The sequence below is a fragment of the Papaver somniferum genome, chromosome 7 (genome assembly GCF_003573695.1).
Source record: "Papaver somniferum cultivar HN1 chromosome 7, ASM357369v1, whole genome shotgun sequence".
Taxonomy (NCBI): domain Eukaryota; kingdom Viridiplantae; phylum Streptophyta; class Magnoliopsida; order Ranunculales; family Papaveraceae; genus Papaver; species Papaver somniferum.
In genome coordinates, this window is record NC_039364.1 from 14,809,743 (window position 1) to 14,823,077 (window position 13,335).

A 13,335-nucleotide genomic window follows, 5' to 3' on the forward strand; every position below is an offset into this window, starting at 1 on the left:
TTCCAAGTTTTTTCTTTTTTGTCCACTTCTGCTATCAATCAGCTGGGCTTTAGCCCAAACAAAAAAAAATAAAGAAACAAGGCCAACAGGCATAAAAAAAATAAACAACAAAAAAGAAGACACTACACCTAAATAAACTTTCCTAATCTAATCCTCCAACAGAATCTGGTTAAACTCTGCAGAAAATTGCTCTTTTTCCCATCTGACAAACATCTGAGCAGGATGCTTACTAGCCAAAAGGTCAGCAGCCCGGTTTGTTTCTCTGAAACAGTGATTGTATTTAACTGAACTGAACATCCTGATTACACAGCTTTTGTTCATACATTGCGCAGACTGGAGAAATTTCATCTGTTACTGTTAATAAGAAGTTTCCCCTAAACTTATCAGATCAAACGAGTCTAGCAAAAGTTAAGATTTATAGAATGTAGCAAAAGATACCGATTAATATACAAGTAGACATTGTATGTTAACAGATGGACCAACACTATCAGGGAGCCTTGATTTTTCTGGCAGCAACAACAAAAAATTGGACAAACCGCAGCAAAAAATGAACTTCCCTGATGTCAATAACTTCACATGATAGCCGTAGAAAAAAAAGATGCCTGAGAAACAATGTAGAGAGATCAAGAACTACACATGATACAAGTCCTAATCACATTTAAGTTACGTGAAAACATCAAGGTTCGGCACCTTCTACCCCCTCTTCCTCGACAACCATTTCCATTGCAGCACCTTCTACAGCCTCTTCCTCAACAACCATTCCCATTGCAGGGTTTTCCTTTTCTGCTCTTCCTATCTCTTCTATTTCACCCTTGCTTCCTCTTTTGGACTGCCTTTTCCTGCCACCGGATTTGGAGTTTTTGTTGGTGCTCTCCTCCTTCTTTTCTTTCCTGAACAAACATAAAATGACATGGTTAAAGATATGCAATCCATTGAAACCCTCATCTCCCCAATCCCAAATGTTTTCAGTAATGAGCACATGCAACACAAGCCACTGATACTGGTTTGAGACTTAATCTATCAAATACAGTCAGCAAAAAATTTATAAATGTTAAATTGCAGTGGCTGAAAATACATATAAGGTCTTACTTATTTTGGCCAGCGTGCACGGTATCCACAGCGTTTTTGACAGCATAGAGGGTCATTTTCTTGACCTGTAATTGCAAACATTTAGTTTACATGTTTTCAGTAAAAAGAGCAAGCAGAAAACATCAAAACTAACTACAACAAACACCAATTATAGCAGACAAGGTTATTGGATGGAAGGAGGATCCTGTTGGAAGATGTGTTCGTTACTGTACCCCCAATTTATCTTCCTTAGCCCAATGGTTCCGAGGAAGCAAACGAAACTCCTTAGCTAACCGCATGCATTCCGGGACATTCTCAGGTGAAACAAAATCAACCGCCACTTTTATACACGACTGCAAAAAGTAATTAGTTTTATCAGCGAATTTTTTCATAAAGTGTCGGTTTAAGAATTTGAATGCATGATAGTAATGGTGACCATAACATTACTATCGGAAAAGGCTCAGATACTAGAGTTAACCATGCAGAAGGGGCTAGAGTTACTTATTCAAGCTGTACTTTTGAATATGAGAATTGGGACTTATACATTTTATGGTGACTATATGCATACAACTACTAAAAAAAAGGAAAATACCTTTAAGTTCCTCACTTGGTGAGGACAACCAGCTGGAATGAATACGGCCTCGTCAAGTTCTTGCACAAAGGTCCATGGTTCAATTCCTACAGCACAATGAAAGGCATAATTATATCCAAACCAAAAATTCCCAAGGCAGGATAATATGGGAAAGGGCGCTCTAAAAAGTCACTAAAGATTAACTACCATATTCCTCCTTGAGCTTCCTTTTCTGCTCAAACGTCAAGTAAAATGTCTGGTCGTGAATCGGGTGACTGACCTGTGTAACATACAGAGAAGGTTCAAGTTAAAATTGGCAATGCAAGTACCTCTAAATTTTGAATAGATGCAATCCAGAGTTGACAATAGTATAATAAGAAAATTAATGAATTACTACGACAAGAGGGAATACTCTACTACACGAATAATATATCAATTGTAATTAGATAAAAGTGAGGCCTCATTTTTTATGAGAATACTTTTAGACACAAACGGGAGCATGCATTGGAAATAGCATTACCTTCTCAACTCGAGAACAGTATACGTGTCGGAATTCCCGAGAATGCTTTCTAAGGTACTCCTGTAGCTTCGGAACATCTTCTCTGCGGAAGATATCCCAGAGAGCACCACCAGAACTTTTAGAGTAATTTTCAGACTCAAAAACATTACATTCTTTTCCCACTTCAGTACTGTTAACGCTGCAGTTCTCCTTCGTTAAGTCTGCATGATGAATCTTGGCATAGTCCTCATTTTCTTTCTTATCCTGGGCCATGTGCCTCTTTTTCGCTTCTTGTATCTTACCAAGCTGTGGATCCTTTAGAGATACCTCATGCATGTGAGCCAACACGTTCACCTAAGTGTATTGAAAGCAGAACCAACAAATTAGTGAAACTCCTTCAATTGTTAAAAATGACTAACACGACAATCATAATAATGCGAAGAGATATTAACTTATGCAACAGGCATATTCAAGGAAACAAATAACAAGCTTTTCAATGGAGAGGATGATAATACCGTAATCGAACTAGATAACTGTACTGGTGACACCACGAGGTAAAGGAGGCGTTAAAAAGGATGAAAGGGGGAAGGCACTGGAGCCAGATAACATCCCTATTGAGGTACGGAATTCCTTGGAGATGTAGGGATAAATTGGCTAACCAAGTTGTGCAACAGCATTTTCCGATAAAACAAGATCCCAAATGAATGGAGGAGAAGCATATTATCAGTGTCAAGAATAAAGGAGATATATTCAAAGTTGTAATATGCCAGGGCTGATTTAATATTTCAAGCGCAGACGCAGACAGATATTAAGTATCACTTTACGAGGAATTAAGGCCTGACACAGTACTGCCGTTCAGCACGAACATAATTAACTATTTAACTTTTTACCCAGACCATAGAATTTTAGCAATAGTGCAAGTAATGCACAGCGAAATGACAAACTTATGTGAAATAAAATTAATAAATCTATACATACCGCATCAGACATGTCACAGTGAAGTTTGGTAACAGAGTCACCTCGACCAAGCTCTTCTGCATGTCCATAGGCAATATACGTCTTTGGACCTAAATCTGGCTTCAACGAAGTTGGTGGCAGCTTGGTAGCAAGATTAAGAAATCCGCGCTTTGTGTGTGTGTACTGTTGATAGGGTAATGCACTGACAAATTCAACACAATGGCGTGGTAACCACTCCTCAAACATATCAGCAGGAGGCCAGTCTTTCAGTTTGAGCATCTCCGGCCACATGTTTGGGTGCATACGACCTTCGGAATAGCCTTTGAAAAACTCTTGTATCTTAATCTCAACCTGCAATTCATTAAAGAAAAAAAATGAGATACAGTAAGAACTGAGAGGGATAATTTATAAAGCTCTATTATAGGTAGCAAGTATTTGGGGAATGAAGCTAACCTCGCACCAATCCATACAGTTCATAGCTGTCACCTCCAAGTGACCTTCACCTTTCATCACCCTTGAATTAGATTTCTCGCGTAATGCTTTGCACATAACCAAGGGCGCCCAGCTTAAGCCAGAGGAGAGTTCATTAACCTCGCGAACAATCACTGGCTCGCCTTTGCACCAGTGCCTCCGGAAGTGATCCAGGTCTCCATGTTGAACGTCTCTTGCAGTTGGACAATATAAATAGTTGTCATCAGATTCTCGGGAAGCAGCTCTCCGTATGTTAACGTTGTTAATGTCTGCATCGCCAACTGGGTTGGAACAGGAGCATGTCTCTGTGGCAGTCACTGGACCATCAAAAATATTGTACTTTGTTGCTATTTCATCTGCACTTTTTTTCAATTTAGACACCCAATTTTCTGGAAGGATACATTTCAGTTCTAGAAGACCAGAACCACAAGAGGCACAAGGGATGCTACGATTTTCCATCACTTTCCACTCAGATATTAGCTTCACATTATCCTCAGGAACATCAGTAGGTTCAGGAATCATATCGCTATTTTCCGGGTTCTCATCAATTGATTTAACGCATTTTTCTGCTTCTGATTTTGCTCTTGACCTTGCTGTACATTTCAGAGATTCTTCAGATTCCGCATGCATGTACGAATTCCCTTTGTTGACAAACTTCACATTTACTTCCTCTCCACCCTCTTGGAAGGAACCATCACGAATCTCTCGGCAACAGGTAAGGCAAAGATCATAACTACAGTTTGAGCAGCTCCGGTGATAGTCAACTATAGAAGTTCGGCAGTTGTTGCTGTTCATAAGCCAAACGTCAAAGTCAGTAACCAAACAGCAAAAAAGGAGGCTAGCTAGAGAACCACTAAGCTGAAACACCTACCAGTACATGCGTTCATCATCATCACAATTTGCATTCTTTACCTTTACTTCTGATGGTGATAATCCTGCGCAACAGAGATGACCTTATGAGATGCGATAAGCTTAATTTTTCAGTGGTAACAGGTGGTTGATGAGGCGAAGGTGAACGCATATTAGAGCATCCACAGTCATTCAAATAGCATGGTGCATATACCATTTTGGGGCGGCAGTGGATATGGATTATGGAATAAAACTATAGTCAAGCAGGGACGAAATCTCTGCGCCCAGTTTTAAACCACATCCAAAAGTTAAGCGGTGTTTTATGCAGGGTAGGAGTTTTTAAACACCACCGCTGTAGAGGGTAAGCTATATTTAGCTTATACTTTCTATTCTAGTATCACCACTGTGGAAGCTCTTAGTAGGATAGTCTAAAACCTCTTAGAACAGAGGTCTAGACTGTAGAGTCGCCTAAGGAATATTATACGACTCAATAACTGAGACTAGAAAGGACTCAAAGGTACCTACCTTGGATCGGGTCAAGACTAGACAATCAAAGTACCAAGATACTATTAAACTAACTTCAATTATATATTGACTTCATGAGACAAGATTCAAGCAACGGTGATCATATTGATTGATGCACGAGGATATGCAGGGGGTACCTTGAATAGTAGCTTCAACCTGCTTTTCAGTTTCTTGTTCTTGGTTAATCTGTTTCAGCACCGGAAGAAGATGTTTCAACAAATATTTAGAGTACTGGACCTTTTCTTCAGGTCCTATCTTCCTTTCTGATTCCTCCTACACATGAATCACAAGACAGAGTCAAATAAGTCTTTGTAAAGTAAGTAAATCAAAGTGGCACCAAAGAAAGGAAATGCAAAGTAATGAAATAACACCTACCACTGATTTTAAGTACACGCGCAAGCAATTTTTGCAGTTGCATATTCCAGTGCAAACAGGGCAAGCCTGTGCAAGCGACTCTAGGGAGGCATCAGGATACCTGTATTAAATGATACGCCAGAGTCAGAACTATTGGAAACCAGTAGGTACCAGTGATGTCTTTTACCAGCAAATGTAGGATTTGATTTATTATTCATGTTTTCCCATTTATGACAGGGCAGTTCCATCTGTATGTGCCCTAAATTCCAAGTTCGAAGTTTCTCTGACTTGCAGTCTCTTAATTAGTTATTTGGTCACTGTAAGCTTTGCAAGAATATCCAATACTAGGAAAGCAGCTCGATCATATTTTCGATCGAAGCACACTATGGACAGATTTCGGAGTCCTTTCACTAGCCAAACAAGGTATTTTTGTACCTTCTCTTTCAGAACATTTCATTTTTGCTGCTTTTGAGAATTATAAATACTCAAAACTATCATTTGCATATAGATACAACACAGAGCATGAGCGAAAAGTAATTCCACACAGAACCAGATACGTCGACAAAGTAAATCGACAAAGAAAAGGCTGTGCCATCCTTTTGCAAAGTCCTCATACATAACAACTAGTACTTCAGGTTTTACCAAATCGGAAGATAAATTGTAAGCTAACAGAAACTAATTGAGCAACATTATAACTTTATTATCATGAGAAATCATAAACATGGACAGATAGTTATTAGAAAAAGGCTCACCATTTCTTTATACATGGCTGACAGAACCGCTTATTCGGACAAACTTTGCAGCGAATAACTTCTCCTGGTCGATCGTTCCGTTGGCACTGATGGCACATATTGGATTCTTTGACTTCTCCCTGTAATAATAATACACAAACATATCCATTAGAGCCCCCCAAAAAAAATTGTATCTTTTAGACATTTATACAAACACATTGGATGCATTAACTTACATCAATGATTGTAACACACTTCTTCTTATTCCCTTCTTTAATCCATATTTTTTTCCCATTGTGAGGAGTATTAGGTACTACTTCTTTGGGAACTTTCTTCTCTTTAGGAATTCTGGGAACTTTCTTCTCTTTAGGCAGTCTGGGAACTTTCTCCGCTTTAGGCAGACTGGTTATCTCCGTATAAGTCCCGGGCGGTTTAATACTCGAACGCCTAGATCTCCTTATCCCCTCCTTACCATCTATTTCCGTAGTCTCATTCATCCTCCTTTTCTTCTGCTGGCCAATTTCACCATCTTCTTCTTCTTCTTCCTTGTTTTCAAAACCCTTGATTTCACCATTACCTCCCAAATCCCCCTTCTCTTTCAGTTCAATCTCTTCCTCCTTATCACCTTCCAAACATTTAATCTTTCTTTTCGATTGGTAAACTAATGGAGATTTACTTCCGCCATTATCCTCAATTGAATCCACTTCATCTTCTTCTTTCATTGTTAACCTAATTATCTTTATCCCTCTCTGTCTCTTCTTTTTCTTTCTTTTTTTTTTTTCTCTCTCTTAGGGTTTATTTAAGAAATGAGTAGATTTTGAGATTCGCAATCAACTGATTTGGGTTTTTGAAATTTGAATTTCTAGTTTAGAGACAATTATCCCGCCTGATCCCGCTCTGATTTTTTTCTCCTTGGAATATTTTTTTTCTTTTCGGGAACTTAAATCTGAAAAAACTTAATGGGTTTGAAAGAAGTGTGTCGTGATATCGGATGAACCGGGTTATGGAAAACTAGTACGGCCCAGCGACGGAGAGAGAAGGAACCTTTTTGTTTTTTAAAGGGTGACCGTGCGTCAAAAGGGAAATCGAAACACCTTTATGGTGTGATTGAAGTTAGTCACATAGATAGAAAATTAGTCATCTATTTATAGGAATAGGGTGTTTTTCTTTGATCAAGAATCTATTTCCATGAAATTTAATAAAAAGTCTTGGGGCCGGAAGAGGATTTTAATATCTGCCTACCCTTATGAAAACATAAAACTCTTACACACACTCTCTTTCTCTTCTCAAAAACAAAACAAATGCTAGCCTAACTGGAAAAAAAAAAAAAAAATTTCTTCTCCATCGATCGTCTCCAAATTAAAGATGTGAAGATCAAGAATGACAAGATCAGTCTGACTGAATCCTGATTCTGAACTAGGACAAGTGGTTAATGTTCCCTTAAATGGAGATTTGGCGAAAGAATCTGTTCAAACACCAGCGAATCCTCCACAAATGGCTCATACTAGATAAAAATCGAAAAACCCACCAATTATTTTTACCATTAGATTAGAAAAAAAAAAGGATCAATCGATGATTTTAGGGTTTTAAAAAATGGGTTTATGAGACGTTCACGGTTAGGAGTTCTTATCGTCCTAGCCGTGATACATAACTTACGGTTGGGAGTTCAAGATCTCCCAACCGTGATTAACTCAAACAGTTGGGAAGTTTCTAAAGCCAAACCATGAATTCTACTATACTTATGGGCACATCATGTGTCAGTAAAAATTATTAAAGTGTTGAATGTTTCGGCTAGGAATTTCCTAATCGTAATTTTTTTTTCCCAACCGAGTTTTCAGTTTCCTAGCCGAAAGTTTTGTTTAGGTTAGAAAATCCAATATATTCCGGCCAATGTTTGCTTTTATGGATGGGTCGTGTGTTGTTTTTTAACCGTAAACCTATCATTTTTGTTTATTGCTTTTATCTTCTTATATATTTCTCGCCATTTTTAAAAATCAAGAAAGTGAAAAGAAGAAAGGATCACATGAACGGTCAATGTGTGATATTCCTATGATGATGACACGTGTGCTAACAATATCATTTTTAATTTTGTATAAGTTTTTCAAATTATGTTTAACTATTGATTGAAGGATGTAAATATAAAATGAAAATAGGTCGGGTGAGTCATAGGTGTTAAACACCTAGTTACTATCAATTGATATGTATTTTATGTTTGTTTTGAGCTTTTTTAAGTGCTTTGGAGTCGTATGGAACAAAAAATGAGATACTAGCCTTTTGGATCAAGAAGGGAAAATTTGGTCATTTTCCATACAAGTGATACGTGGAGCCTAGTCAAGGATAAGGGACAACAATTGGAGTGAATTCAGTTTGAGGGAAACATTTTTCTTTCTTCTCTTCAGCTGCACACAAATAGGGTAAGATTATATAGGGTTTACATGGAATTGACCGAGAATCGGAGGAATTAGGGATTGATGTTGACTTGTGTTATCGAGAATGAATGAATTATTCTGGATCCGAATTGAAGAAGAAATCTGAGAATGAGTTAACTGAGATGGGGGTTAATTAGGGTTTCAGTTAGATTCTTGTTAAGGGACATGGAAGAGTCTGAGATGTGAAGGAAATAAGAAAGAAACCAAACCAAAAAACTAGTTTCGTTAATTATAGATGGAAGAATGTGTGTTGCAGTTGCAGGATATTTCAAGCTAGAAATATATATGAGTTAGTGCTTGAACCGCAGAGTTTGAGGCCGACATTGATGGTCTGGAATGAATGAATCGAATGGGTTTGTTGAACGAAAAAAAAAATGGTTGCCACTATTGGAAAAGTGGTGATGTGGATGATTTTGGTGAACAAATGAGATGATGGTGGTAATTGACTTTATGATTACAGAGACAGAAAGAAAGAAGATGTTGTACCAGCAAACACAAGAGATCGATATGTGTTAGTGTAACTAAATGGTCAATTTGGATAAGGGGAAAAAGTGTCATTTCAAGACCACGGACAAAACTCAACTCTCACGGGAGAGATTAAGCCATTGTCCCTCAATACACCCATACCCACGATTTCCAGTATATATGTCCCGCGAGACACTATTGGTCATGCTGATGTGATTCCTAGGTTACATCCTCGACGAAATATTGTTGGTCGCGTAGGTTATAAAGAGCATGAAGACGTCCCCGGTGGACTTATGACCCAGAGCAGAGACATACATGTTTCTTGTAAGGACTTATCATATTTGAGACAACGACTGATTAGTAGTACATTATCGCGAGATACACTGGTCATGTATACTCTTGGCTCTGACTCGACTTACTGAGGATTTAGAATAATTCCAAGGACATCCCCGCGAGATATACTAGTTATTATTACCCTGGTACCATTTGACAGAATCCTAGAGCATCCTTTCGAGATACACTGGTCATGTCAGTTCCATAATACGAACACAATTGACTCGTAGCACATCTGTGCAAGATACATTGGTCAAACACAAGTGATCCAAAGTATCACAAAGACATTAGGCGTGCAAGCCTTCCTTTATCTCTAAAACATGACTCAGCTGACTCTGGAGGGACTCTGTCACATCATCCAAGTCTCAGACAAACTCAATCGCTTCGTCCAAGTCTCAGACAACCTCAATCGCGTCAGCCAAGTCTCGCGCATACTCAGTCGTGTCGTCCAAGCCTCAGACATCCTCAGTCGCGTCATCCAAGTCACAGACATCCTCAGTCGCGTCGACTAAATCTCAGACAACCTCAATTGCGTCGTCCAAACCTCTTTAAGCTTCAGTCACTCAGCCAAACCTCAGATGGCCTCATCCGAGTTGAGCCATCTCGTCTGAAGATTTTTATACAGGTATAAAACTCCGACACAAGCCTCACTTAAAGCTCAAGCCTATTTCACAGCGTCTCAAACACACCCACGCCTAGTAAATTGGGCTTGAACTGTACATCTCTATCCAAAAACGTGAATAAGCTCCCTTGAGCTCTACTTGCTCAATAAATGGATCCAAAATAATACGATCTTCACGTGACATATGTGACCATCCACGGAGAGGGGGAAATGAACCTCAGTTTCTCTCGATTTCTGAGGTAATCCATGTCTTTTCACGTGAATCATTCTAGTCATTATCAAAAATTAGAGAATATCTATCTATCTTGGCCAACTCGGCTAAAAAAAATATTTTTCTCTCAACGCATCTTCCCAAAGGATGACTCAGCTTCACATAAATGAGAGGATATCAATTTGGGTTTTTGTATGGCAGTCTACGACATGCGTGAGAAATACCTGACCTATTTCTTATTGCGGAAGAGAGTAAAGGTGGTGAAATAATTATATAAACTCAACCTAGTTTATCTTATATCTATTCCTAAAGAGACGGGAAAAGTGTTCCGCATGGAAAGCAACCATTATCTTCACCAACCTGAGATTAGAGGATTCAACTATAAATAGGTCCTCTATTTCTCCAAACTAACACACTGCTTTCTCATAACCTCTCAGAGAAATAACTTATTCTCTGATATCTCTCTTCATTTGCTTCCCTCACTAAGATCGTCCCTAAACCTCTCACGTGACTGAAGCATTCTTTGAACGACCACTGTGGGTAGTTTAGGATAAGGATGTTAGTGCTCAATCTCCCATAACTCACTTTCAAAACCCTAGAATCCCCACTTTTGTCCTCTTACTGATTTTAGGTATAACTACAGTTAGATTTCGGCAATAATTAAGGAAGATTAATGATGGTGTTGTTTTGCTGATGGACTGGTATTGTAGCTTTTGTGGATTGGAGATATGAAAGATCATGGTGCTATTGAATTGCAAACTGAAATGGGTTGGGTAGTGGTAATGGTAATGGTAATGGATTAAAGTTAAATGTGAAGATATAAAACAAAGAAATATTTGGTGACAAGTTGTTTCTGCAGAAGATGCAGAAAATGCTTATTAAGGAAGGTAATTTAGCAGGTGTCTAATAAAGTGTTGCTGCAGTGAAGTTTCTAGTTGTCAAGAAAGGGTGCTGGTTCCTGCATATTCTTTATGTGAATTATTTGGTTCAAGTTACAAGAATGGGTGTATGAATGAGTGTATTATATGTATGTTAGTTTGTGCTGGAAGGAGCTATGAAAGGCCAGAGTTTGGCCATAATCGGTTAGAAAACAACCATAACTCGGTGTGAATCTGATCCATCCAAGTTGACTTAATGATCCATATGACCTGACCAGATAACGACACCATTATTGACCGTCAAGAGATAATAGAATACTGTCATTTTACTCCGATGACCGACACATGCATCTCAAGTTACCGAAGATCATATTCCGGTCGACTTCTGATCAGGTTCCGACGATAAAATTTGCATAAAAAATTCCAAAGACTTATTCATCACACATGGGCTTGGAGATGGAGTTTTGAAGATTTTGAAGGCTTAACCTAATTTTGGAAAGAGTGTCCTTTTTGAGAAACAGATAAAAAAGAAGAGTTTCTCTAAATATATCCACCTCTCCTTTAGGGAGAATAATTTTTACTACTTTTGTTCTAGGCTTAGACATGAAAACCTTTTTTTTTCTTCTTGTTATGGACTCCATGAACATGAGCTAGATTTTTATTATTGGTTAAAGATTAGTTTGATTTCATAGTATATATTTCTTTGATTGATGAATTAGTTTTGTCTCATATTTATCGATTATGATTCACTGAATATATCGTCATGTAACGGCTATCATATACTTACATGGGAATCCCAAATCCGACACGTTGGGACAATTACATCTTATTCCCTTGGGAAATTTAGTCTTCTCCCATGCTTCCACATCCTTCATAATCCTCTTAATTGCTCATTGTGAAACAAATAAACTAATTCCTCGGAGCCAAGGGATATTCAAATAATCAACGAACTTTCTATATGGCTCTTTTCAAATTACTTTTTAATTCCATCGAGATCACGCTTGAAATACACGTTCATATCTTCAAAAACAACAACAAATCCACCCCTTTGGCTTACTTTTGAAACGATAGTGAGTCGACTACACCGTGCTCGTGGCTTGGTTGTTATAATGTTTTTTTTTTTACCATGCACTAACAAAATTTTCTTTGCAAGGATCCAATATTTCATTCTTCAAATACACTAAAATCCAGGTAGGTAGCCCATTTATCCAATACAAAACGCCCCCTTACAAAAAAAAAGCTTCTTCCATGAGTGACCACATTAATTCTTCCCAAACCAATTGAAATTCTGCCCGTTTGACCTTCCTTATTTTGTCATTGATATCTAATTTATCTTTCTCTTCTTGTTGTTTATCCAATGATAGTTTTTTAATCCTTTCCATCTCGGTTTTCCTTGTGGCCAAATATCCCTCTTGCAAATAGTTTGCACATTGTTCTATATATACAACATGCAAAGATGATGATGCACATCAGGAAAAACACGTGGTACGACCCACATAAACGCTTGCTCCTTATCCTTAATCAACACCTTAGTAGTATACCCTTCTTGATACAATGACTTCACCTTTTGCAATGCCCACATATAACTTTCCTTCGTCTCGTCTTTCAAGAAATAAAAAGCGATACTAAACGTCGACTTGGTAGCTGTTTTCCCAACAAACTTCAATATTGGCATGGTATACTTGTTCGTTTTATAAGTGTAATCCATAAAGAGAATTTGATGGAAGAATCTTATCAGTTGTACAAATTCCGGATGAGCGACGAAAAGATATTCCACTTGGTTTTCTTCATTCTTTTCATAGGCGGTAGATTAGTTTGCCCCCTTCAACAAAAACAATAATTGTTGCATACGTACTCTATCTTTCCATATCTCATTTCTAATTTTTTTTATCTTTCGTTATAGATGGTAGACAATGTAGATGAGTTTTGGTGGTTTAATACCTTCACACCCTTAAGGATATCAAGAGTCTCGTGCGTCTTTTACTCATCACGTGTACCATATTCTTTTATTTAAGAGTCGAGCCTTGCTGGATAAGGATAGTTGATCAAACTCTCCGGAATAAGATGATTATGAAAACCTGAGATGACTTTATTTATAAACCACACTTTCTTATGCTTGTTATATCTAAATTGATTCTTAAAATGGCATTCATGCATGTTTCTTCATATTATGAGATGCCTTCTTCCTTGTGGTTTTTGGTTTATTCTCCCAACCCTTTTTCCAATGACTTCCATACTTTCCTCTACATTCGCAAACCATTTGAAAGTGTGTGTTTCCAACTTGTTTCTTTTGGACTATTATGCACATATTTTCCATCCCTTGTTTACGAGCCCACTTCGTTACATCTTGTTTTTCTTTCCACTCAAATGTG

General features: G+C 38.0%; 1 protein-coding gene across 1 annotated transcript; it reads right to left on the reverse strand.

Annotated features, from left to right (window-relative positions):
* Positions 1 to 399: 399 nt before the first annotated feature.
* Positions 400 to 7,057, reverse strand: LOC113296009 (lysine-specific demethylase JMJ25-like). The gene is made up of 13 exons (XM_026544338.1): positions 6,262 to 7,057; positions 6,047 to 6,165; positions 5,316 to 5,415; positions 5,078 to 5,213; positions 4,438 to 4,501; positions 3,549 to 4,353; positions 3,117 to 3,446; positions 2,160 to 2,492; positions 1,847 to 1,919; positions 1,661 to 1,746; positions 1,302 to 1,421; positions 1,090 to 1,154; positions 400 to 890 (listed from the first exon to the last, which is right to left on the reverse strand). The coding sequence occupies exons 1-13, from the start codon at positions 6,745 to 6,747 to the stop codon at positions 677 to 679; spliced, it is 2,931 nt and encodes a 976-aa protein (XP_026400123.1). The 5' UTR covers positions 6,748 to 7,057; the 3' UTR covers positions 400 to 676.
* Between the last annotated feature and the right edge of the window lie 6,278 nt (positions 7,058 to 13,335).